Source organism: Balaenoptera borealis (genome assembly GCF_965194805.1).
Source record: "Balaenoptera borealis genome assembly, chromosome: 20".
Taxonomy (NCBI): Eukaryota; Metazoa; Chordata; class Mammalia; order Artiodactyla; family Balaenopteridae; genus Balaenoptera; species Balaenoptera borealis.
Window position 1 is genome coordinate 61183029 of NC_138879.1, and position 25884 is coordinate 61208912.

General features: G+C 62.4%; 1 protein-coding gene across 2 annotated transcripts; it reads left to right on the forward strand.

Annotated features, from left to right (window-relative positions):
• Positions 1 to 112: 112 nt before the first annotated feature.
• Positions 113 to 22209, forward strand: MAP2K3 (mitogen-activated protein kinase kinase 3). Of its 2 annotated transcripts, none has more exons than XM_082373644.1 (12): positions 113 to 334; positions 12133 to 12199; positions 12521 to 12569; positions 13326 to 13439; positions 13535 to 13654; positions 14272 to 14388; positions 15307 to 15358; positions 16508 to 16635; positions 17082 to 17159; positions 19443 to 19582; positions 20618 to 20705; positions 21183 to 22209. In XM_082373644.1, exons 1-12 carry the CDS (start codon positions 286 to 288, stop codon positions 21264 to 21266), a joined length of 1086 nt encoding a protein of 361 aa, XP_082229770.1. In that variant the 5' UTR covers positions 113 to 285; the 3' UTR covers positions 21267 to 22209. The 2 variants fall into 2 exon arrangements, with proteins under 2 accessions (XP_082229770.1, XP_082229771.1); XM_082373645.1 differs by having other exon boundaries at positions 114 to 334; positions 20660 to 20705.
• Positions 22210 to 25884: the final 3675 nt, after the last annotated feature.

Sequence of the window (25884 nt, forward strand, 5' to 3'; positions counted from 1 at the left end):
CTTGAGCTTGACGGGCAGGCCCCGGCCGGCGGTTGATAGGCAGGGGCCGGGCCCGGAGACCGGCGGGCCAATGGGTGCGCGGGGCGGGGCCTGCGTCGGCGCCGTCCGGCCGGGGCCCCAGTCGCACTGCCCAGTCTGGCCCCGCCGCCGCCCGCCGCGGACGCGTACCAGCCGACGCCCTGCTAGCCGCCCGGGCCGCCCGCCCGCAGCCATGAGCGTGCTCCGCCCGGGCCGAGCTCGCCGCCCCCTGGACTAGTCCCGCCGCCGCCCCGACCCGCCTGCACCATGGAATCTCCTGCCGCGAGCCAGCCCGCCGGGGTGCCCGCGTCCAAAGGTAGGAACGCCCGGGCTGCGGACCCGACCTCTGCGCGGTCCCCCGGCCCCGACCTCTGCGCGGTCCCCCGGCCCGGCCCGCACCCGGGCAGCTCCCCTGCCCGGAACGCCTCCCTTAGGTCCCGGGCCCAGCCGGACCCCAGCTTAGGCCTTGGGGCTGCACCCAGGCCCGAAGTCGGGAGAGGGTCTCGTTCTGATCACCCCGCTCCAGGTCAGGAACCTTGCTTGGACCTCCCCCTTTGGGCCTTAACTGCACCTTGGACAGGAACTCTCCCAGTCTGGGTCTCTCAGCTGGACCCAGGCGGGATTCACTCTGATCTTGCACCCAGCCCCCTTCCACTCCCGGGTCCCAGGGCTGTATCCAGTCTGGGCCCCCAGTGGTGCTCCCCTGCTGCGGATCTCTCTGTAAACGCCCCCTCCCGTGTGGCTGCCCTGGCTACGGTCCAGCTCAGAACTCCCCGTCCTCTCCCCCAAGGCTCTCCACCCTCCTAGGTCCCACATTGCCCCATCCCTGGCGGCTGCACCCCGTCCTGCAGCTCTGTCTGCAGCCCTGTCTTCCGGAGAACCTCTCTTGGCCTCCCACCCCACCCTACTGCATAGCCTCTCCATCGGCTCCCTCATCTGGACTTGCAAGCTTCTCTGTGCACGGGGGCGGGCGGGGGGGGGCGGTGCTCACCTCCGACGCTGCCTGTGGGTCCTGGGCTGTCTGCCCGGTGGGTGCTGGCCGTGCGATGGGCTCGCTCTTGTTTTCTCCAGGCAGCCGGCCTTCCTGGAAATGTTTGTGAGGTGGCGGCTGCGGCAGCAGGGTTTGTCATGCAGAGGGGGAGGATGAGACTTGGAGGGCGAAAGGGGGATTTTTTTGGCAGGAAGAGGAAAGGGTGTTTTTGGCATGTCGGAGTCTCAGCGGGCTGGGCTGGGTGAGAGAGTTCCAAACCGGACGCAGCCGTAGTGAATGGGCTGCCCGCGGCTCCCTAGCTTGCTGTCTCTGGGCCTCGGTTTCCCTTATCACACCTACCTTCCGTGGACTCCTGGCGTAGGATGTGAGACGGTGAGTACTAAAGAGCTCTAGGCAAGTGCGGGTGATGAGATGAAGAGCCCAGAGGTGCTGGGGAAGGGGCACTTGCTCCGTTTTATTACTGTTACCATTCTTGCTGGAAAGGCCTCAGCCATGTGGGATCCAGGCCTTGCCTCTGTTGGGCTGTAGCTGCAGAGTGAGGGGGAGAAAGGTAGCAGCTGGCACTTAGGGGGCCCCTAATCAGGGGTTGCCTCTGCCTCTTTTTCTCTGCGGTGGGGGGGAGCCCAGGCAGCTGGAGGGCTTGTGGGGTCCCGGGGAGGGTGTGGGTCCTTCGCTGCCCCTGCTCCTGGCGGCTGCTGTGGCTGGGGCCAGAGCCCAGCCGGCCGGGTGGGCAGGGTAATTATGTCTTACATAAGTGGGAGGCCGGATCCCTGACCGTTGCCCAACCACTGTGAGTAACCCAGGAGGCACTCGAGGGGGAAGACGGCTGGGGAGGGACTTGGACTGCGCAGACCTCGTGGAGCTTGGGAACCGGGAAATCAGACACTTCTTTTCCCCAGCTCCAGGTGTAGGCCTGGCCTGGCCAGTGCTGTGAGACCTCGGGCAGGTCCATCAACCTCTCTGGGCCACAGTGTTTTCATGGGTGGAAAAAAGAGGTTGGAAGCAGTGTTTGTTTTTGAAGGCCCTTGAGCTCTTCCAGGCAGGGAATGCCTCATCAAAATAAAAATTACAGTTGCAGGGTTGGGAAGGGAGAAGGGTCATGGGTGTGAAGGAGTAAAGCACTTTGGGGAAACACTCATATGCTGTGTGACCTGAGTCCTGGCATTGCCTTCTCTGAGCCTCTCTGCAGAGAGAGGGCCAGGATGCATTTCCAGTCTGTGGGTCCAGGTAACAGATGATGTTGGGTGGGGACGCTGTCAGCCTCTTTGGGGTCTGTGGCAGCATGTGGTGGGGAAGCCACAATGACCTCTTGCCAGAAATCCCAAGAGCTCCCACTTACCAAGGTTTTTCCATGTGCCATGCGCTAGCCCATTTATTGCTCACAGCCCCATTCACAGACGAGGAAGCTGAGGCTCAGAGGCGCTCATTGCCTTGCTTGAGGTCACACGGCTGTGACAGATGGAGCTGCTGTTCTAGTGCTCAGTGCTCCTCTGTGTCCCATTTCTGTGATGGGTGCTTGGGCTGAGCTGGTGGGATACTCCCTCCTCCCGCATCACACCTCTGTTCTGAGGCATCTCCTCTAGCCCATGCCTGACCTGGAGGACGGACTGAGCAGAGATGATGTCTCCTGTGTGCAGAGCCCTTTACAGCTGGCACATTTCATACTCACTGCGGTCCGGCCCATTTGTCAGGTGACAAAACTGAGGTCAGAGGGGAGGAGTGGCTTGACCCAGCCCTCCGTGTCCTGGGCACAGGCCACAGTGTTGTCCTTCTCGCCACCTTCTCGAGGAATTTGGACCAAGCAGGATGTGGTTGGCACTTGACCTTAGGGAGCTTCACCTCTAAGCTTCCTGCCCTGCAGGGGTGCCCTGCCCCGTCCTCCATGCCACAGCCCTTGGGAGTTTTCCGGGAGTGCGCGAGGCTCCGGGCCCTACAGCCCTGCTGTTTTCCCCGCTTCCTCGCCCACATGCCATCTCTGCCTGGGATCAGAGGCCGAGGGCAGCTGCGGCCAGAGGGCAGGGGCGCGTTTGGTCGGCACAGTCTGGGTCTGCTGCCTCCGGCCACGTTTGTCCTTGGGGTGCCCCCACTGCCCCGTGAGTGCTGCCCCCGTGGGCACTTCCTGGTTGATCCTCAAGTGGCTCCTGGATGCCTGACGGGGACACTGAGGCTGCAGGAGCCCCGTGTCCCGGCCCTTCCTGCTGTGCAGCTGCCCTCCCCTGACCTGTCCCCTCCTGTCCCGGCTCTCGGAAAGATTGGAAGGTGGCACTTGGGGACTTCCCCACCCCTGGCGTGACGCACAGGAAACTATCCGCCAACCTGTGGCTCAGGGCCTGAAGGGAGCAAAGTTCTCAGTCGCTTGTGTGGGGAGAGGGCCGGGGCAGCGGAAGGCTTCCGGCGTGAGTCAGCGGGCACTGGGCGCTGACTCACCCGTGGGGCACGCCAGCCGGCTGGCTGCAGCTTAAAGGGCCAGTGCCTGGCCGCTGGTGGGCGGGAGGGGGCTGGGAGTCCCCACCTCTCGGGCGGCCTGTGGCCCGGAGCTGGGCACGGAGGTGGCCCCCCTCCTGGACCTGGGATGGAGCCCGGAGCCCCCTCCTGGCCCTGCGCCCATCCCCGCAGGAACTTCCTCTGTTAGGCAAGGGCCCTGCTTCCTCTGTTCAGGGAGCAGGAGCGGGAGCAGGTGACGGCGGCTGTTTACCGCCCTTGGCCTAGGGCCGCCTCCGGCTCCGATGTGCTCCCGGGGGCCGCGGGAGGCCGAGGAGCAGAGGTGGGGCGGGGTCCCCTGGGCTCCCAGGAGACAGGGCTGTGCAGAGGTGAAGACTCTGCTGTCAGATCCCAGCTCAGCCCCTTCGCTGTGACATTGGACGTCCGCTGCCTGCTGTAAATGCTTTCAGTCCCCTGGCACTGCCCGGCTCTTGGATGTGAGGCCTCGGTTTCTTCACCTGCAAAATGGGAGTGGGAACCCTGCGTGCCGTCTTGCCGGCAGCCACGAGGACAGGTGTAGACAGCCTCATTCCACTCTTGCTAAGTGTCAGGTCCTGGGAACAGCGAGACTGCCCTCTGCCCACGGGGAACGGAGAGGACGGCGTGCCTGCCTCGGCCTGCACATCCGCGTCCCCTGCAGCATGGGGGCGTGTGGGACCGGGAGTTGGGAGGGTGGGAGCCTCCTAGGCCAGCCCCTCAGTGGGTGGAGCTCCGTCAGGGCCAGGCAGGGCACCTGCTGCAGGAGCGCAGGGCTGGGCGGAGAGCGCCCCAACCGTGGAGCGGAAGGAGGCCGCGGGGGAGGTGGTTCTGAGGGTCCAGCTCCGAGGCCTCCGGGTCGGTGGGCGGCAGGGCTGAGCTGAGTGGGAGCAGCTGGGCGGGGCCTAGGCCGCTGTGGGGAGCATCGTCCGCGTCCTGGGAGGGGTCACTGTTGGGTCCCAGAAGAAGAACGCCCCGCAGGGCCCCGTCCCAGCCGGGTGCGGCGACGGGGCGGGCCTCCCTGAGCTCAGCTCCCCATGCTGGGGCTCATCGCCCTCCCGGGACTGGCCGGGCCTCTCGGTGTGGCCCCTGTGGTCCGGCCTGCTTCCCCAGCAGTGGCCGTGGGAAGCCCCCCGAAGCCTCGTATAAAGGGCGTGAAGAGCAGGCAGGGCTGGGAGGCAGCCCCTCTGCAGCTCAGACACCACGCTTGGGCCCACGTCCCACCCCAGAGGGGGTCACCAGGCTCACCCTGACAGGGCTTCCCCCTGCCCCATCCCCCCAGTCCTGGGCACAGGTCCCTGTCACCCTCCCCCTGTCCTGAGGTCCTCTCTGGGGTGTCCTTGCAGGCTGAGCTGGCACCCAGGGGCTGCCCTGGCTTCCCTGGGAGGCCGTGTCCAGTCGGCCCTCTCCCCCGGTGCTCGCCCTGGCCGCTCTGCACTGGCCCTTCTGCCCTGTCAGGGCAGACAGCGGAAGGATATGTAGAACGCACCTCTACGTTTTAAAGAACAAAGAAAAGTGAATTCTGTACACCCGATACCCAGCTGAAGAAGTCTCACCTTGCTGTGCCCCCGCAGCCCTGCGGCGCTGCCTCTCCCTGACAACCGTCCTGACGCGTGTGCACGTCATTTCTGTATTACTGTTTTAAATCAGGCCCTAACGTACGTGTGGTGTAGTTAAGCTCCCCGGCCTGCAGGAGCCCCGGGCCAGTGTCCACACCATGGTCTGTGGCACCAGCACCGGTGTGTAGCGCTGTTGGGGGAAAGGCTAGAGCTGGCTGGCGATCAGGAGCTGCACTGCGGGGGTGATACCGGGACCTACGTGGAGGAGTCAGCGTGTTAACACGTGGCAGCACCAAGTACGGGGCCTCAGGGTTAGCGTGTCTGAGTGTCTGCGGCTGTTATTACTGTTGCTTCAAGTGAACGTAAGCCCAAGTGGTGCAGTGCTCGGACCGCGCAGCTGTACCACAGCCCTGAGTTTCCTCGTCTGCGTCACTGGGCAGCTTCGAGGGTTCGTCTTAAGGTTTGCACGAGCCAGTGGGCACGAAGGGACAAGTGAAGGGCCTCGAATGTCAGCGGAGGTGTTTGGGTACCACCGGGGAGTAAAAAGGGGGCCAAGGGGCATTGCTGTGCCTCCAGTAAGTCGGTGCTTCCTCGGTGTTGGCGGTCAGCGGCTGCTGAGGCCTGGGTGGGAGGCCTGCGCGAGACCGCTCTGGGCGCGGGGGCTGGAGAATGTTTCCTGCCCTCTTTGTTCTTCTGTGCACCTGGGTCTGGGCCTCTGGCCCACCCCATCCCCTCTGACTCCCGCCCAGCTCGTCCCGTCCCGAGTTGCCCTGCGCAGACCCGGATAGTGTGGTGGGACCCTTGCTGGGGGAACCCGTGGGCACTTCCAGCCCGAGCCCCCTGCCTGGATTCCCCTGCTGCAGAGCTTCCCAGGTTGCCTCCTCTTCCCCGTCCGCCTCAGCTCGGATCTCCCCTCCGCAGGGTCCTCTGCTTCCTTTTTCTTCAGAGCACTTAGCGCTGTGGAAATCTACGTGAACGGTGTGTACCCGGGCTTTGTCTGCTAGCTGGCTTTGTCTGTGGCCCTGTCTCTCCCCGGCCCCGGGCGTCTAGGGCCGGATCGTTCTGGCTTGTGGGGCAGCGCCTCTGGCCTCTACCCACCAGGTACCAGTAGCACCCCAAGCTGTGACAAGCAGAGTGTCTTCAGGCTTTGCCACGTGGCTGCGGTTAGAGGGCGGTCCTGGGAGGGCAGGGCCCTGTCCGCTCACTGCTGAAGGGGCGGGTGCTGTGAGCTGGGTGGGCTCGGGACCCTCCCCACGGGCTCTGCAGATGAGAAGGGCCCTGGAGGTGGGGGGGACGAGGGATGCCGAAGGCCTCTGAGACCAGGGCCTGGCCCAGGGGCCACTGTGCCGCTGGGGGGGCACAGGGCAGGGCTGCTGGGTTGAGCAGCCCCCCGCCCCGCCTGTCACTCCCCTGTGGGCTTGGTGCTAAGGGCACCGTGGCGGGTGCGGGCCCGGCCCGTGGAGGCTCCCGGGAAACGGAGCGCCCTCCCCTCTGCAGGACCCTGGGGAGAGGCCACTGCAGAGCTGGGGAGCCGGTGTGAAGGTGAGGGGGCGTCCCTGCTGTGCCTGCCTCTCCGTGTCCTCGCCCGGACACGCCCGCAGAGCGGTAACGGGGGGGTCATGATATCAGGGGGTGGGGGTGGGCCTTGGCTTGGCTTGGCGATAGACATTGACTGTGCAGGTGAATCTGCTGCCCCCCCGAAAGCCTTCCCTTCTCGGGGCCTCAGTTTGCCCACCTGAGCAGTGGGAGTGGGTTGGCCTAGTTGGTCTCTCTCTGTGGGACCCCCACAGGATAGAGGTGGCCAGCTGGGGGCAGGGCCAGGCGGGGGCGGGGGCGTCCTCGGACATCTGGCCTCCGACACCTCCGTGGTGGCACGCGCTGCCTTACCTGATGGGCACGGACCCGGGGGACCCAGGACATCTCCAGCAGGATTGGAAAGCACGAGAAGCACCCCAAATATCCAAAAGTAGGAGGCGGGAATAACAAAGTGGGAGCCGGAGTTGCTTTTGTCGGGGAGGCCGCGGATGAGACAGAACGTGGCGGGGTGTGCGGCTCCCGTGTGAGCGAGGCCCGGCGGGGTCCGTGGTGCGGGGTTGTCGGCCCTGCGCCCCACCCCCCCGGACGGAGCCTGAGAGCCGGGCACAGCCGGTTTGTTGGAATCTCCCCAGGCCCCACTCAGGGTCTGCTCCCCACCAGATGCTCACTGTGACCTCGCCTGGCGCCTCCTCTCTGACCCTCTTGGTGCAGCAGACCCGTGAAGACACTTCCGGGGCTGCTGAGGGTGTTGACAGAGTGGCCGTCTGGGCTGCAGGCCCGGTGTTAGCTTGGGTCCCACGCGTTTCCAGATGGCTCAGTCTAATCTTCCTCGCGCCAGGACCACTAAGGCAGGGCACTGGCCCGCACTGGATGCGCTGATACCCATGCGAGGTCAGTCCGTTGTCCCCACGTCACAGCTGAGGCCGTGATGACCAGAGAGGTGAAGTCGTTTGCCTGAGGGCACCCAGCTGGGAAGCGGCAGCCTTGCGGTTCGAGCCCGGGCTTCCTGGCTCGAGTCAGAGCTGCCTCTGAGATGTAACTACAGGGCCGTGGCTTGTGAGGAGCCGGCTGGACACGGGAGAGCCAGTTAACAAGGGCGCTTAGCTGCACGACCGGGAGGGCCTCTCTGAACAGGCAGGAGCTGAGGCTCACGCATCAGCTGGGACAGAGTTGCAGGGAAGGGCGTTCTAGGCAGAGGGAACAGACCCGGCAAAGGCCCTGAGCTGGGAACAACGGTGGCTCATTCAGGTCATGGCTGGAGTCCTCGTTGCCTCCTGTGGCTCCCCTGGAAGGCCGGAGCCGACGAGGACACAGACACCCGGTACTGTGCCCTCCTGCACCGGGAGCCCCGCAAGCCGAGGCTGGCGGGCTCGTCGTGCTTTGCCGGGGGCAGCCCACAAAGTCTGTTTGTCGTGGTGACAGTCGCCACAGTGGCCTGCACCTGGGCAGCCCCGGCCCGGCGCTGACGGCTCCGGTAGACGGTGGGAGGGGCCGGCAGCCTGTTTCTGGCCGCCCCGCAGACCCAGTTGTGTCACCCTAGACGTAGGCCTGGGGACCCTGACAGGCAGGGGGTCCTCGCCCTCTTCCCCTCCCCCCCCCCCCCCCCCACCGCTGCAGCCAAAGGCAGGGAGACTGAGGCTTGTCAGGGGGACGTTCCCAAAGCCCAGGGCGGGCCGTGGGTGTGCAGGCTGAGCCCAAGAAAGGTGGAAAGGGGGCTGAGAGCAGAGAAGGTGCAGGAGGGCCTGCGGCTGTGAGCCCCAGAGACCCCCACGTGTATTGTTACCTTTTAACTTAAAATGTTTTATTTTCTGGTTACAAAATAGCATCAAGTCAAGAATAAAAGCCACCCACATTTCTCATTACTGAGGACGGATTTTTTCACCTGTGCAGAGGCGCTGATGGTCACTGTGGTGTCCGCTTGGGGGCCGTTAGAGGGCCACCTGCTGTGTGCCAGACCCTCGGCCTTGCCTTTTAGGGCGGCAGGTGCACCTCCGAGCGGGTGAGAAGTAGAGGTGCGGGCAGGAGGGCGCTGTGCTGGGCTCCAGCCAGGCTGCAGAGCTGGGCTTCCTTTGGCCTGGCCTGTGGCCTCCACACGCCGTGGACCCCTGCGCCACCTTGGGGCCTGGTGGTGACTTAGTCTGATCCGGGGGCAGCACAGAAGTGGCCTCAGGAACTGAAGCCCCGGCTTTTCTGTTTTCCTCTTGGCGTGTGGAATGTGCTGGCTTCCCTTGGGGGGGGCGCGGCAGGCCTGTCCCCTCCTCCCTGCCGGAGGGGTGCTGTGAGCCGCTGGCCTGGCCTGTTGGGGTCTCCAGGTGTGACTCCTGGCCAGACCCTTGACTAACGTGCAGTGACTCCACCTCCGAGCCTCGGTTTCCCCCAGTAAAATGAGGCTAAGAGCTCCTCCTCCAGGGTTGTCGGGGCGTCTGGAGGAGATGGGAAGGGCCCGTGTGTGAGTGGCAGGTTGCCTCTCTCATGGGCGAAAGGACTTTGGAGGGAGACCCCCCACCCTGGCCTCTGACAACCAGCCACCTTGCCTCGTCTGTAAAACGGGATGAAATCTCTCCACACACGAGGGCATGACTGGGCAGCTGGCACAGTGCTGGGGGCAGGCGGTGGCGCCGGTCAGGTCCTGGACAGGCCCCTGGGGGTTCAGAGGTGGTGAAGTAGCTCGATGCAGGCTGAGCGCTGTTCTAAGTGCTTTATCTGATAACTCTACAGGGAGGTGCTGGTTTTTGTTTTTGTTTTTAAATTTGGTTGTGCTGGGTCTTAGTTGTGGCACGCAGGCTCCTTAGTTGCAGCAGCAGGCTGCTTAGTTGTGGCATGCGAACTCTTAGTTGTGGCATGAATGTGGGATCTTAGTTCCCTGACCAGGGATTGAACCCGGGCCCCCTGCATTGGGAGCGTGGAGTCTTAACCACTGTGCCAGCAGGGAATTCACAGGAGGTGCTGTTTTTGTCCTCATTGTATGGACGAGAACGCTGAGGCTCAGAGAGGTGTGGGCACTTGCCCAAGATCACCCAGCGTGTAAGGGGCAAAGGGGATTTGACCTTGTGGCAGAGAGAGCCTGTGCTTTCGGCGACAGGGTTGCACGAGAGCCGAGCCTGGTGTGCACTGAGCGGGGGCCCCGGCTCTGGGGCTGTGGACTGTGCCTTCGGAGCGCTGACTCGGCTGCAGGCCCAGGGCCGCCTGGGTCAGGGCCTTTGGCCAGGACTGAGACTCTCCTGCTGGCCGCCAGGGCACAGACGGATGCACCTCAAGCCTGGCATCTGGGGGCCTCTGGGGTGCTTCTATGGAGAGGCTGCAAGTGTCTGCCCACGTCACCCACCCTGGGGTAGGTGCTGGGACCCCACCCCCACCGGCCTTTTCCTGGTGGTTCACCCAGCCCTCAGGACGGCTGGGCCCGGGCCTCGTCTCCCCGGGGGCGCTGAGAACCCCTCCTATCGTGGACAGTGGTGCCGGGGCCCCCCCCGCTGCTGGGCCCGAGCGCACGGGCCTGTCTGGATTCACAGACGAGGCGCTGAGTCTGCACAGCAGGGTGTGCTGGAGGCTTGACCCGAACCCGGCTCGGAGGTGACTTCAGGAGGGTGTGCACAGGGTCTCCTGGTGCCCTGCGCACCCCTGCGGCACGAGGCACGGGGCCTTGGGCGGGAGGCGGGAGGACGTGCCCGCAGGAGAGGCACATGGGCACCGTTTCTGCTCTGGGTGGTTTCGGGACGTCCTGGTCGAGTCCCAGGTCCGCCCAGCGCTCTCGATGCCGATTCCTCTTTAGCACCGACCGTGTGCCGGGCACCGGGTCGCGCTCTTAGCTGGCCAGAGAGGCTTGGAGAGGAGACACTTCTTGTCAGTCCCTGGGGGTGAGGGGTGAGGGAGGCGTTGCCTCGGGACTCAGGCCCACCCAGCACCCTGTGGGGTGGGAGTGGGCTTCCTGGGGCTGCGTGGTGAGAATGTGCGCAGGCTCCGGCCTCCAGGGTGAGTGGGCCCAGCCAGAGCTGGCCCTGCCCGCGCCTCGGGTGGTCCTCCTCCCGTGGGACGTGGACCCCACCGGGCCCCTCTCACCTCCCACCCTGTTGGCTAGAGCTGGGGGTGGGGCTCCTCACAGATGGGGATACTGAGGCCCAGGGACACTGCAGTGTGCCCGGGGCAGTGGGCAGGGGTGAGATGAGGCCGTGGGTCCGTCCTCCAGGCCTGGGTCTGCCCTGCTTTGGCCCCTGCAGGCCTGCTGGGCTTACTTCCCGCTTCCCCAGGAAGGTGGGCCCCCAGGAACCTCCCCCGCTCCCAGCCTGGCGTGAGCCTGGGCGGGGAAGCCGACAGCATCAGGTGTAGCTGTGGGAACAGGCACCCCTGTCTCGCCGCCTGTCCGCGGGGAGGGCTGTGGGGAGGGCTGGGGAGCCGGCCCCGGGCACAGGCGGGCTTGGCGGCGGTGGGAGCCCAGCCGGTCCAGCGCCCTCACTCCACAGGGGACGTCCTGCCCTGCCCTGCACACCCCCGGCTGTGGAACCAGCAGACCTGGCTGCACATGTGGTCCTTTCCCGACTCACCTTCCTGCCCTTGGCCCTGCCCCCGTTTTCCAACCTGAGCCGGGGGCCGATGCCCTGGCAGGTGGTCCTTGTCCTCGTACTTTGTCCACCCGGGGCCCCTTCTGGGGAAGCTGAGGCTGAGAGAGGCGGGGTGCCTGCACACAGGGTCCCGGCCCATGGGCCTGGCTGTGGACATCCCTGGCCGGGTTGCATGTGATGCCTGCCGGCAGGGCCCCCAGCCTACGTCTGCGTTCCAGCATGACGGGTGGGGACGTCGAGGCTCAGAGGCGGGTGCCCCCCCCACCGAGGTTAGCACTGCATGGGGGTGGGGTGGGTAGAGGCCCTGCTACCTTCCCAGGCTGCGGGACAGAGCCCCACACGCTGCGCGGCTTCAACACCGGAACCTCCTGTCCCCCGTCTGGAGGCCGGAGCCCATCCAGGTGTTGCAGGGCTGGTCCTGCTGTGGCCACGATGGGAGGAGCCGCCCCGGCCTCGTCCCCGGGACTGCAGACGGCCGTCTTCCCTTGATGCGTGTCTGTCTCTGTGTCCAAATTTCCCCTTTTTTAAGGACACTTGTTGTGTTGGATTAGGGCCTCACCTTAATGACCTCATTTTAACCTGATCATCTCTGTAAATCTCCAAATAGGGTCATGCTCGGAGGTACCCGGGGTTAGGACTTCAGCTTTCAGGGGTTAGGACACAATGCAGGCCTTCAGGGAAACTTGGGACATAGGACTCTGCGTGGGTGGGAGCGCGGGGGCCTGATGGGGGCCGTGGGGGCCGGTCTGTGACGGTGCGTCCTCCTCGGAGGCGCCGACTTTTCTCAGGTGGCTGTGGGGCGACTGTTGCAGGAGGACCGGCGGGGCTCAGGCCCTCCAGCCCAGGCTGGGCACGTCCTCTGGGCTCCCGGAGGCCCCGGGGCCCCGTCACGGCGCCGACCACGCTGACCCTCGGCGTCTGTGTCTGTGCCGGGCCCCTGGGGGCCCTGCCTGTCCCGGGAGACGCTGACTGAGCAGTGGCTGAGCGGACGCTCCTTTCTCTCCCTCCCATTTAGGAAAGTCCAGGAGGAAGAAGGATTTACGAATCTCCTGCGTGTCCAAGCCGCCGGCGCCCAGCCCCACGTGAGTTGGCCTCGGGTTTCCCCCGGCGCCGCCCAGACGGCCTCCCGAAGGGGCCGCCGTTGAGAGCCAGGCCCCTGCCTGGGCAGCACCTCCTCTGGGCAGCTGCGGGGGCCACGGGCCTCGCATGTCCGCTCAGGGCCCTGCTCTCCCGTCGAGGACGGAAGGCGAGGCCCCGGCCGTGTCCGCGTGCTGTACCGCGTGCTGCCCCGCAGACGCTCGGTGGCTGGGGGGTGGGCGCTCCCGGGCAGGATGTGCGCCAGGCTGGGCTGCCCGCTCAGGAGGGCGTGCCCCCCGGGCTCACGGCCCCGCTCCTCCCTGCAGGCCCCCCCGGAACCTGGACTCCCGGGCCTTCATCACCATCGGGGACAGGGTAGGTGTCGTCGGGCCCTGGGAGGTGGCTGTGGGTGGTGGACGGAGCTGGGCTGGGGCGGAGCGCTGGCTCCCTGCTGCTGACCAGTGGCCCGTCTGGGGCAGAGGTGGTGGTTGCCTCCTGGGGCCCTGGTGAGCCGGAGCCGGCGTGGAGCTCCCCGGCCTCAGAGGAGTGGTGCTGAGCGCGCGGATCCCTGGCCCTGCCCTCAGGGCCAGTGCCCGGGGGCCTGCATTTCACTCGCGCTTCCTGATGGCTTGGGAAGCCCGGCTCGGGGCCCGTGTGTCGACCACAGGACACGCCGAGGGTGCCCTGTTCGTCCCCCTGTGCGCTCCCTTTTTTGGCTGCTCCCTGTGAGGCGAGGCCTTTCCGTTGTCCTCTCTGTGTCCCCGGTGCCTGAAACAGGGACTTGTGCGCAGTAGGTGCCGAGTGAGTGATTCAGTCTGGCCACCTGAGTGGGGCGGGGCGGGAGGGAAGGAGCATCTCTCAAGGGCCCCACGCCGCTGGGAGCACTTCCCAGACCGGCCTGCTGACACCTCGCAGCAGCCCTTGGAAGTAGGTGCTGTGCCTGCTCTATAGAAGGTGAGGGGAGGCTCAGAGAGGTTAAGTGAGTTGCCCCAGGGCACACAGCAGAAGTGGTTGGGGCAAGATTTGAGCACAGGTCTGACCGGCTGGCGGTCCTCTCTTCCTGCTGCCCCAGCGTCTCCACTGGCGCCTGACTTGGCCCCCGTGAACCCTCTCTCTTTTGTGTCCCCCGAGAACTTTGAGGTGGAGGCGGATGACCTGGTCACCATCTCGGAGCTGGGCCGAGGCGCCTACGGGGTAGTGGAGAAGGTGCGGCACGCCCAGAGTGGCACCATCATGGCCGTGAAGGTGAGCGGGGCCCCCAGCCCAGGGCTGTCGGGGCCGGGGGCGCCGAGGGCCGCGGCCCTGCCTCCCAGCCCCTGACCGCAGCCCTCGCCCCGCAGCGCATCCGGGCCACCGTGAACTCGCAGGAGCAGAAACGCCTGCTCATGGACTTGGACGTGAACATGCGCACGGTCGACTGCTTCTACACCGTCACCTTCTACGGGGCCCTCTTCAGAGAGGTGGGCCCTCGGGGGGCGGGCCCGGGGCTGGGGGCTCAGCCAGGCCCAGGCCGTGGCAGGGGAGACACTCCAGCCTCACCACAGGCCGGGTCAGAGCTGGCAGGGGCCCAGGGGCTTGGGGGCACCCCAGGGGGTGCTGCACCCGGCCTTCTCAGAAGGCTGTCTTGGGTAGGGGTGGGCGGTGGGGGCCTGGTGGAGGAAGGACCCGTCTGCCAGGTTCAGAGCTGGGACGAGCCATGGGGTGGTGGTGGCGGGGGCGGGTATGGGGCTGAGGCAGGAGGGGTCTCAGGGCTGGGGCATGGAGCTGAGCTGGCACAGGTGAGTCCCAGAAGCCCCCACTGGAGGGACTCAGTCACTTCTCTCTGGAACCTGCCGTGGAATTAGGGGTCAGATAGGGGAGAGCAGAGGTGACAGCGGGGGGAGGCTGCCGTGTGGGCCCAGCAGAGTGGGCACGCCTCGGGGGAAGGGGGAGGAGCTGGGAGGTCGGGGCATCCGCAAAGGCTGAGGGGTGGACGTGTGTCGGGGGCGCCGGCCGGCTCCGGGGAGGTGGGCACGGGGGGACGCCGGGCCGGGCAGTCCTGGGCGGGCATGGCTGAGTTCCGGATGCCCACGTGCAGGGAGACGTGTGGATCTGCATGGAGCTCATGGACACATCCCTGGACAAGTTCTACCGGAAGGTGCTGGACAAGGACATGACGATCCCGGAGGACATTCTTGGGGAAATCGCTGTATCTGTAAGTGGCTCAGGCCCTGCTGGGGTGGGGGTCCCGATGGTGTTGTCTTGGGCAGAGTCGGGCTCCCAGTGTGGCCCCCAGCTGCGGCCCTGAACCTGGGCGGCTGCCCCTCGGAGCCCAGCTGCCGCCACCCTGGACCAGAGCCTCCCTGCTGAGGAGACCGGGGCTCCTGGAGCCGCGCAACTTCCGCAGAGCCAGGCTCTCTGGGCCTTTCTGTGCAGCTCCTGAGCTTCTAGGCCGCGAAAGAGGACTTAGTGTTTACAGCTCCCTCATGCCGAGGTCGCTCTGGGGCAGCTCACGGAGGCACAGTGTCGGGGGAGGGGTTCGCATCCGTGCTCGCCTCCTGAGCTTGCAAGTGTCTAGGGCAGGGCGGTAGCCCTGGGCTTGAGCACCCCAGCAGACAAAGCAGAAAGGGAAATGGAGTCAGCGAACCAGCGGTCCTGCCTCCTGACTGCACCTGCGAACGTGTGAACATCCCCCCTGGCGTTGAATCAGGATCTTTGGGGTCATTCCTGTGGGGAATGGCTCCGAGCATGTAGCCCACTGACTGCTGAGGGAGGGAGAGGAAGCAGGGAGGCTGCAGAGGGCTGGGTTCTACCAGGAGCCTGGCAGGGGGAAGGGACAGCACCCTGGGGGCTCATAAGTCTGGGACTCTGCAGGGTCCTGGGCATATCACCTGAGACCCTTGCCCACTCAGAGCAATGCAGGAACCGAGTGCGTCTGCACCAAGGTTGCTGGGACCCCACAGCAAAGGCTGGGATGTGGGCGGGAGCCTAGGGTAGTGAAGGGTTGGGTGTGTACCTGGGAGAGGGCGACGGATGGCCCTGGGTGGGGTGTCTTGCAGCTCTGTCATTGTTGATGCAACCGGGAATCACAGCCATCCGGTCTCTTCCCCCCTCTTCCTGTTCCAAATGCCAGATTGTGAGGGCCCTGGAGCACCTGCACAGCAAGCTGTCCGTGATCCACAGAGGTCAGTGCCCAGGCCGGCCGGCGGGGAGGGGCCTGGGTGCCCGCACATGCGCTCTTGCCCAGGCCTGCTGGGCCCGCACCACCGGGGCTCAGAGGCAGCCGGCTCTGACGTGCCTGTTGGGTCAGGAGCTGAGCCTGTTGGCCGGTCCGGCCCACTGTGCACTCCTCCCAACCATGCTCCTCAGCCCCCAGACCCAGTCCCAGTTCCCTTCGCTGGTGCTGAGAGCACGGATGGGGTGGACCGTTGTCCTGGGGGGGCTGAGCCATCTTGTTCTGATGTGTTGTTTATGTGTTGCAAGACACGCAGGGGGTGTGTGTGGATGTGATCGTTGTTTACGCTGTGTGAGCCCCGCCCATCGAGGTGAAGGTGTTTCCAGCCTCCCGCTCCCTCCCAGCACGGTCTCAGCCCGTCCTGCTCAGTCCCGCCCCCGCCCCCCGCCCCCCACGCCCTGGAGCCACACTCCTCTGATTTTCCCGCAGTGGGTTGGTTTTGCTTGGTCTCAGCCTCCCGCTTGGCCCGATGATTCTGAGACTCACCCAGGCAGTGTACGTCCTGCCTCTTCGTCTGTGTTCTGGGTGCTCTGCTTTTCCAGACCAAGTTCATTAGGCCAATCCCCCTTGACCACTCAGGGGCAGGTTGTCACGGAACCTTCGGTCCTTTTTCTGTGCATCTGTATCCACACAGAAGTCCCCATAGAAGGCGGGAGAGATGCGTGTGTGTCCTGTGTGTGTGCTCGCTGGACGGTCCCTGCTGTGCCCTCCAGCCCATTCCACATCCACCTCGAGTCCTGGGGCTCTGGGTTCTCCCGCAGACCCATCTCCTGTGTTTTAGCTGCTGCCCTGCGCTTCCTGGGCAAATCTGCCGACCCCTCTGGGTGGACACGGGGTGGTTTCCAGTGCCCACACTGTCAATGATGTGTCCCCCTGGAGCCTGGGTGGGCCGCAGAGCTAGAGGCTGTGCTGGGAAGTGGCGGCCCAGTCCCGGCTGGTTGGCTGCAAAGACGTGGTCCCGGGCGAAGCCCCAGAGCCCTAACTTCCTCCCCTACCTGTGGCTGGAGCCCGGGGCTCCTGGCTGTGTGGCCACCAGCTCTGACCTGGGCAGTGGGGGCCCCACAACCAGGAGCTAAAAGGCATGTCCTGCCCCTGGCAGACGTGAAGCCGTCCAACGTCCTCATCAACAAGGAGGGCCACGTGAAGATGTGCGACTTTGGGATCAGTGGCTACCTGGTGGATTCCGTGGCCAAGACGATGGATGCCGGCTGCAAGCCCTACATGGCCGTGAGTGGCTCCTGGGCCACCCCAGGAGAAAACAGCCGGGCTTGGCCACCCCGGCCGTGTCCTGTGTCCATCAGGGATGAGGCCTCCCCAGACCCCGAATTTCCTGCCGTTGCGGGCAGAGGGCTCTGCTGCCCGGCCCTCTCCACCCCTTTCTGACTGGCCCCGTGGTGCCCATTTGGGTAATAAGTCTCACCTCAGGGAGGTGGCTGGTGGGGCCTGCGGGGTCCCACCCCTCCCCCAGTGTCCCGAAGGTGGGACCCCCAGGCAGGGCAGCTGCGTGGCAAGACTCGGGCCTCCACCTTGAGACCCTGGCCCTCGCTGGCCTCAGCTTCCTCATTTGCCCCGGGGGAGGTAGGGTGGGTGAGCCCTGGCCCCTCGGTTTGGGGTTGGGGAGGCCAGACCCAGCTGAGGATGCCTGGGCGACCCTGCTCTGGTCCCTCTTACAGCCTGAGAGGATCAACCCGGAGCTGAACCAGAAAGGCTACAATGTCAAGTCCGACGTCTGGAGCCTCGGCATCACCATGGTACTGCCTGGGGCTCCCTTGCTATTTGGGAGGGGCTGTACCAGGTCCTCGAGCTTCCGGGGCCTGTGAAATAGTTTAGCCTGGGACAGAAATGTTGGTTGGCTTCACAAACTGAGGAGAGACTGTATCATCAAAAATTACGGTGTCTTACGGGGAGCATCTGCAGGTGCGTTATGCCCGCCGTGGGGTGAGGGGCAGCTTTACATAGTTCTCGACGTCTCTGATGACTCGTCCATTGGACTTTACCCAGCGCTCACGGTGCTTGTCGAGAAATCACAGTCAACCCCAAATTAGGTGAGTTCCTTGTACACGTGGCCCTCACGATCGCAGTGAGACTCAGCCCTGGCGGTGGACGGTCGACGTTTACTATCACAGATGACATCGTACTGTGCATCTCTGTGCCCAGAGGCTGTTTGTATTTTTCTTTTTTTGAGCTCTTTAGAAAAAATTACCAGGAAAGGAATTGCGAGGTCCAGGGTTTGGACACTTCTCTGTTTTCCTACTTGTAAACTCTGGTGGTCCTTTGCTGCAGCCCAGGCAGGGTCCTCACTTCTGTGTGTCGGAGTCATTGGACACTCTAGGAAAAAAAGCAGGCTGACTTTGTCCTGTGAGAATCCAGGGTCACACCCACACCCACCGCACTGTGCCACCTCCATCTGTGGCCTGGAGTCTTGCATTTGTGTCTTGTGATGCATTTGTGTCTTGGCTGGAAAGGGGCCTTTAGCCTAACGGGAAGGTGCTTTCTTAGCACAATGACTAGCGATCTGTTTGGGTGCCAGTCACCACCAACAAGAAGCGTTTGCTTGAGCTGAGGTCTCTTCTATTCATTATGGTGATCACTTATCAGGGAAAGGGGCCTGGGTGGACCTGATTTGTGTTTTCATCTCAGCAGTCAAAATCGGAACCCAGAGTTTGCTGTGAGCTGCCAGTCTTTTTTTTTAAATTAATTAATTAATTAATTAATTAATTAACGGCTGCATTGGGTCTTCGTTGCTCTGTGTGGGCTTTCTCTAGTTGCGGCGAGCGGGGGCTGTTTTCGTTTTGGTGTGCGGGCTTCTCATTGTGGTGGCTTCTCTTGTTGTAGAGCATGGGCTCTAGGTGCGAGGGCTTCAGTAGTTGTGGCTTACAGGCTCAGTAGTTGTGGCTCGCGGGCTCTACTTTTCGTTTCAGTGTGCGGGCTTCTCATTGTGGCGGCTTCTCTCGTTGCAGAGCACGGGCTCTAGGTGCGCGGGTTTCAGTAGTTGTGGCGCATGGGCTCAGTAGTTGTGGCTCGCGGGCTCTAGAGCGCCGGCTCAGTAGTTGTGGCACACGGGCTTAGTTGCTCTGCGGCATGTGGGATCTTCCTGGACCAGGGCTCGAATTCGTGTCCCCTGCATTGGCAGGCGGATTCCTAACCACTGCACCACCAGGGAAGTCCCGAGCTGTCAGTCTTTCCCACAGATGACTCCTGCCAACTGCAAGTGAGGCACCCAGGGCACAGGGAGGTCCGGGTCTAGTAGGAGAGATGAGGCCATGGTAGCCTTGTGCCCAGGGAGTCAGGGAGACACAGTGATGAGGTCAGAGCCGGAAGGCTTCCTGGAGGGGGAGGCTTTGGAGATGGGCCTTACAGATATTGATGGCTGGGCAGTGGGGGCTCTGTGGAGGAGGAGGGGCCTGTAAACTTCATTTCCTAATGGAGTCTGGTGGATTGTTGCACAGTCCAGGAGATGAAACTCACGGTCAAAGGCGGACCTCACAGTCTAACATTCCTTCTGCAAACACATGAGAGTCATTTCATTTCCTGTTTGCCCTTTCAGTAATAACAACAGCCCAAATAAATGGCAGCAGACGCTTAAGTCATTGTTGAGACATTAGGGAGTGGGGAGTGGCCTGTGGCAAAGGAAAGGGAAACTGGTTGCCTATCCGAGTTCCTTTGCTGGCAGCGGCCTGTGGGAAAGCATCCCCAGGTTGCCAGCTCCTCTGATTTTTCCAGATTAGCTGAAACCTGGGTTTTCATGTACAATCTTCTGAATTCAGATTGTTTGAAAACCTGATGATAGCTAAGCCAGTCAAAACTCAGGGTTGGATTTGCTCCATGAGCCATAGCTGCTGGTTGGGTCAGAAGAACTAACTACTGGTGTCCCCTTGGCTTTCATCTTTGGTATGATGTCACCTATCAGCCCCTTGACCTGCCTCACAATCCAGCTCTGGGTGCTGGACCAGGACAGGCAGGATCTGTGAAGGCCCTGCTTCCATGTGCAGAGTGTGGGTGCATCTGACCCAGTGCCGCTGTTTCCACTGCAGATCGAGATGGCCATCCTGCGGTTTCCTTATGAGTCCTGGGGGACCCCGTTCCAGCAGCTGAAGCAGGTGGTGGAGGAGCCGTCCCCGCAGCTCCCAGCCGACCGCTTCTCCCCCGAGTTTGTGGACTTCACTGCACAGTGGTGAGTCTCAGCCCTGCCCGGACCTCTGGGCCTCCCCAAGCCCAGTCAGTACCCCTCCCTGTCCTGGCCAGATCCCAGCTCCTCCCTGGGCCTGGTCTCCTCCTCCTTTAGCAAATAACCCCCAAACAACATAGCATCAAAATAAGTAAGGCAGAAATAGTTTGAGTACAAGGAAAATTTGACAAACTATGGTCCTAGTGGGGAGATTTTAATATAGTCCCTCTAGAAATGGACAGATCCTGAAGATGGAAAAAGAAAACAAAAAGCATATGGAGGATTTTAATGCATAACAAATTTGCTTTCATTGATGTTTAGAACTTCGTATCAAATTAAAGAATGCCCACAGGATCCTTATAAAAATTAATTATGTTTGAGATTACAAAGGAAATAGGGGAAGAGGCAGAAGGCAAAGCCATATAGGCCATGTTCTCTGACTGTAATTACCTGGAACAGGAAATCCATAACTGAAGAGAAAAAAGCTACATGCAAATTAAAAGTAAATTCTTCTAATGCACTCTTGGGTTATGAGAGAGATTTAAACAATAAAATTATGAACTAGTCAGAAGTGAAGACAATGAGAATATAACATGTCAACATCTATGTGTTGTGGCCAAAGAGATATGCAGAGGAAAATTCATAGCCTTTATTTCTTTTATTGGAAAATAAGAAAGACTGGAGACAAGTGAGCCTGGCAGACAGAGTCATTTTCTCCCAACACCCGTGGTAGGGGTATCCCGATTAAGGATACCAAGTATGTGATTGTTAATGGTAGCATTTTGGTATTGGGATCATTGCAAATTCCCTAGATCACTATAGAGACAAGAAAGCTGACACCCCAAGAGGCAAAGAAACTTGGTCCAAATCTCTGTAGTTTGCACCATGGATCCCACTCCGCCCTTGGAAGCCCCCCAGAACAGTCCAGCCCCTTCTTCCCTGAGCCCGAGGAGCATGTGTGTCCCCTTGCTTCCCGGGCAGGGCTGAACCCAGACTGGCTTGGCTGGCCTGGATGGGCTGGACTCACTTCTTCCCTGCCAGTCTGGCCCCAGCCTGCCCTCAGCCTGCCCTGTTCTGTCCTAGCCTGAGAAAGAACCCTGCGGAACGCATGAGCTACCTGGAGCTGATGGTGAGTGTGGGCGGGACTCTCTGGGAGAGGGCTGCACCTGTGCACAGCGGTGGGCAGCTCCTCTGGCTTGCCTGTGCATTCACTCCTAGGAACTCCGTCACTCATTCACTCACATGTACCCTGGCTCCCTCCTCCCCGCTCCATGCCAGGCCCTGGGGAGGGAGGCAAAGGGCAATGGGGGGCAGGTGGACCATTTTCTTTGGAGGCATCAGGGAAGGCTTTGCAGGGGAACTGGGCCTAGAAGGGTGAATAAGGATTTACCCGCTGAGGGACAGAGGCCTAGCGTGCACGGGGAAGAGTGAGTTGAGGGCGGCTGCGGGAGGGCTGAGGAGGAGGCCACGAACGCTGCCTCTAACAGGAGGGCTTCTGCGGGGCAGAGGTCCTGGAAGGATGACTAGGAGTTTGCTGGGCAGGAGGAGCATGTGGGGGCACCTCCACCTCGCCCCCTCCAAGGTGACTGCCTTCTGTCCCCATCAGGAACACCCTTTCTTCACCTCGCACAAAACCAAGAAGACCGACATCGCTGCCTTTGTGAAGGAGATCCTGGGAGAGGACTCGTAGGCGGCGGGGCCTTGGACCCACTCTGGCCCCGCGGCGCCCCGCAGCCCTCTGCTGCGGCAGTGCTTGCCCACACCCATAAGCTACTGCCAACCTGGCCTTGGGCACCCGGGAGAAGTCCGGGGGGCTGCTCCTGCCTGACAGGCTGTTGGTCCCAAGTGCCAAAGAACCAGACCATCGGGGCCCTGCAGTGCCTCTGCCCCTGCTGCTCCAAGGACTCTGAGACTCTGGACTTGGGGGGGCCAGACGCCCCTCACAGAGAAGGCAGTGGTGCCTTGTACAGGCCGCTGCCTTGGCCCGGCCCTGGATGCCACCCAAGTTGTATATTTTTTTATCTCTCGACTGAATGGACTTTGCACACTTGGCCCAGGCTGGCCACACCTCTGTCCCGGCATCGGTAGGGGGACCCAGTAGGGGGATGAGCCATGTGAATCCCCTGGAGCCCCCATGAGGCAGATGCCAGAGCCACCGAGGCCTTCACCCCAGCACTGGCAGACAGGGCTCTAAGGGCACCGGGGCCACCTCGCCCCTGCCTGCCGCCTCTAGGGGTGTTGTTTCACTTTTATTTTTTTAATTTATCCTCTTGATTTTTTTCTTTCGCTTTGTGGGTTTGGCTGGTTTTTCTTGCATGGTTTGGAGCCGATCACTTTTCTGTCACCTGCTAGGGGACCAGCAGGCTAAGACCTGCCCTCTCTGCTCAGGCTGGGGTCTAGGGGGATGGGCCCAAGGTCTCTGCTCAGAGAGGTGCTAGGGGAGCCATCCAGCTCACTCTCCTTGGGGACCGGCTCGACGGGCTGTGGATTTGCTTTTGGTATTGTTTTAAAAAAAAAAAAAGAAAATATATTTTTTTGAAGAAAGGACTGCCCGTCCAGGGTCCTGTCCCTGATTGGTTGGGGCAGTTGCCTGATTGCTGTTTTAATTTAAAAAAAAAAAAAGTGGGACAAAAGGTCGTGTGAGACTGTGTGTCATAGCGGCGAGCCCTCCTCCTGCTCAGTGACGGCTGGTGGCCCTGGAGGGGGGACCCCTTGCCCCCGGGACAGGGACACGGCAGCGTGATCAGGGGAGTGGGGGCCTCTCACCTGCCGGGACCCTGCACTTCCACATGTGAGGACACGAGGCTGCCCCCAAGGGCCGTGACGAGCTGCCAGGCCCTTGCTGAACACTGGACAGAGCGGCAACACAAGCCCAGTCCCCTGAGGGGCCACCTGTCCCCCGGGCACTGACGAGTTCATTGCCAGGTGCAGCACCTGGGCCTGGGCCGTCACCTCACTGAGGGGTAATGTCATTATTCCCAGCTCACAGGTGAGAAAACAGGCCCAGAGAGCCGAAGTCACTTGCCCGAAGCCACATGGCTTGTGAGATGGAGAAACAGGCTTGGAGACAGGTAGTAGCCCCTACGGAGGGAGTGGGGCAGCTGGAGGAAGGCATCCGTGGCAGGATCCGGTCTTGCTCTGTCATCCTTGGGGCCTGGGCTGGGGCAGAATCGGGTAGAAGCCCTCTTCCATCAGACTGAAGCAGAAGGGGATTTAATTGCTCATGTAAGCAGAACTGTGTCTGGCTTCAGGCATAGTGGGATCCAGGAGCCAGGTTAATATCCTGTGGAACTTAAGTCTGCCTTAGCTGTTTTCTCTGTCTCAGTTACACACTCCCCACATGGGGCCATGTCAGGACTCAGTGGCTCCCACCAGCTTAGCAGAGGGGCCCAGAGCTCCCACTGAAGTCCCAGGGCTGGCTCTTCTCAGCTAGGAAGCATCATATGCTCATCCCCAAGCCCATCTCAGGCTAAAAGGACCCAACACAGGAAGAGTCAGCCTCCCTACATCCCAAGGTCTGAGGACTAGCCTTGCTAGTCCTCCAAGGGAAATGGGTGTGTTCCCACAAGGAGACACGGATCCCTCTGGGGTCCATCTCCCCTCTGCCTCGTCCACGAGTCCTCCCAGCCTCAGTTCAGCCAGAGGCAGAGTCCGATTCTCGTCCCCAGGTAGCCTCAGTCTGGGACAGCCTCTGCCTAGAACCCTCCCTGGCACAGCATTTAACAGCCCCAACCTCCTTCCCACGTGAAGGCTGTTCTCACCTCGGGGCCTTTGCACTGATTGTGGCCTCTGCGTGGAACGCTCCTCCCCATCTCCTTGTGGCCCCCTGCTCACCGGTTCCTGTCTCCCCTGTCACTTCCCCAGGGAGGCCCGGCACCTGGTCCCATCGGTGTACTAACCTCTCTCTGATTTATCTGGGCCGATCGGACCCGCCACCATCGTGTGCTCAGTGCCCGCATCCGGGGAGCGCTCAACCTGTGTTCAATGAAAACACTAGTGAATGAACACACGAAAGGATGAGGGCGTGAGTCCTGAAGGTGCGCGCGTGGATGTGTGCGTGGGCGGATCGCCCTGCGTGCGAATGTGGCTCCGTGTGCACACACGGCCTCACACACACACGCCCACGAACGCACGCACGCACGCACCCGTGTCCTCCGCGCGCGCGCGCAGGACCAGCCGACCCAAGTCCCGGCCGCGGCCCCGGTCCTTCCTCCCTCCGCGGCCACCAGGAGGCGGCAGAGCCCGGGCTTCGACCCCGCGGCCCCGGAGCGCCCGCCCCCAGCCCCACCCGCGCTTGGGCTTGGAGAGGGCGGTGTCTGGGTTGCGGGGAAGGGGTCGGGGGGACCCTCGCCGCCCAGCTCTGCGCCCCGGACCGGAGCCCAGGCGGCGGCCCGCGCGCGTCCGTCCTCAGCGTGGAGGCCCGGAGGGGAGCCCGGGGCCGAGGGAAGGCGACTCCTGACTCACGTTCTCCTGGGCGCACAGCGCTCTACAGCTGGCAAGTCATCTGCAGTGTCCAAAGGACTTTGCGGTTTACAAAGCCCAGAGCTGTTTACAAAACACAGCTTACAAAGTAATTTATCGTGCACAGGGCCTCCGCAGGATTATGAGGCGCTTTATAGCTCAGCAAGTGGTTCCCAGTTTGCCAAGCCCTGGCCATATTAGAACGTTAGCGTTTGTAGATTTCCTCTTGGCATTAGTGCAAACACGGTTGTTTACAGGTTCAGGTACTATTTAGGGGACGCTTCAGCTTTTACACAGGGTGTCCAGGCATCCGAGTGGGAGAAGCCAGTGTGCAGGTCACTGACATTTACAAAGCACATGCTGGTGCCCAGGCCCTTGACAGTTTATTCAGCCCGTGATTGCCCCAAGTGGCAGGGCCCCCTTCCCTGTCCCTAGGCTGTGGGGTGGCGGTCATGGGCACAGGGACCAGATGGGCAGGCAGGGGCCTATCCCAGACCTGGGGTGAATGAGTCTCTCTGGACTGACAGACAGATGGTGGAGGTTCCTGGACTTTCTGTTTCAGTTACAGCCACGAGAGCCTCCTCAATCGCCAGCTTTAAAAATACAGCATCTGGGCCTGGTTGGGAGCAGGAGGTGGCCTCTGAGGGAGAATTTGGCGAACTCCCTTCTGGAGGCCAGGAAAGGCAGCTTTGCTTGTTAGACACCAGCTCGGCCTCCCCTCTCCTCAGAGCCCTGCTGTGGCTCCCGCCTCCCTGTGTCCAAGCCTCCCCATGGCCCCCACCAGCCAGCCCTCCCACCCCACCCCCCTCCCCTGCCCACACTCTCCCTTGCTCCCTGTGCTGCAGCCGTGCCGTGCTCACCTGCCTCAGGTCCTTTGCACTAGCTGTCCTCTACTGCCCAGAACGCTCTCCCCCAAGACATCCTCCTGGCTGGCTCGGGACACCTCTGCTCACCCCCTCAGAGATGCCATCTCCTCAGTGAGGCCTCCCTGACCACCCTGTCTCTCTCTGTCCCTTTGCCCTGCTGTATTTTCCTCAACCTATTTATTCACACTCCTGTCTGCTGGGCAGCTCCCTCACTAGACTGGGAGCTCTTCTAGGGCTGAGATGGTCTGTCTTGCTCAGAGCCTGGCATGGACGAGGGTCAGGCAATGACAGAGGAAACAGGGCAAGTGCAGGGCAGGTGCCCTCCGGCCCCAAGAACGATCCCAGAACCAATGCAATGGGGCCCAGGGAGCAGGGCCCTGCCAGATCTGTGCGAAGGCTTGGGCTGGGGGTGGGGGTGGGCACTGCAGTTCTATTTATTTGGGGCTGTGGGTCCCAGGAGGGCTCTCTAGGACCCAGGCAACCCCCTGGTTGTACTGAACGGGGACGCTGTGCGTCAGAGAAGGGAAGCGATGAGCTCAAGACCACACGGCGAGCAGCACCAAAGCTGGGACCACGTCGGGGTCTGAGGCAGGGCTGCCTGCGTCACTGCGGATGTCAGCACAGCAGTCCTGGGAGCGGTAAGGCTTACCCACCCATCCCCCCACCCTTGCTCCAGTTTTCAAGTCCGTAGGGATAACTCTGGCTCAGGAAAAGGGGAAGGGGCCAGCACCTGGCTCCTACCACCAGCCCTACCTCCGGCTGCATCCCTGACTGCTTTGTGGGCAGGGGCAGTGGCTGAGAAAGCGGGGCTGGTGCCCTCTTCTCTCCCAGCAGGGACTTAGCATCTGGCCAAGCCTCTATCCGTTGCAGGGATCCCTCCCCACTCACACCCCCGCCAGGGGCTGAGGCCTCTGCTTGCACACCTCCTCTGATGGGGAGCTCATTCTCATTCAGACGTGCTTCTTGGAGGGATCTGAGATT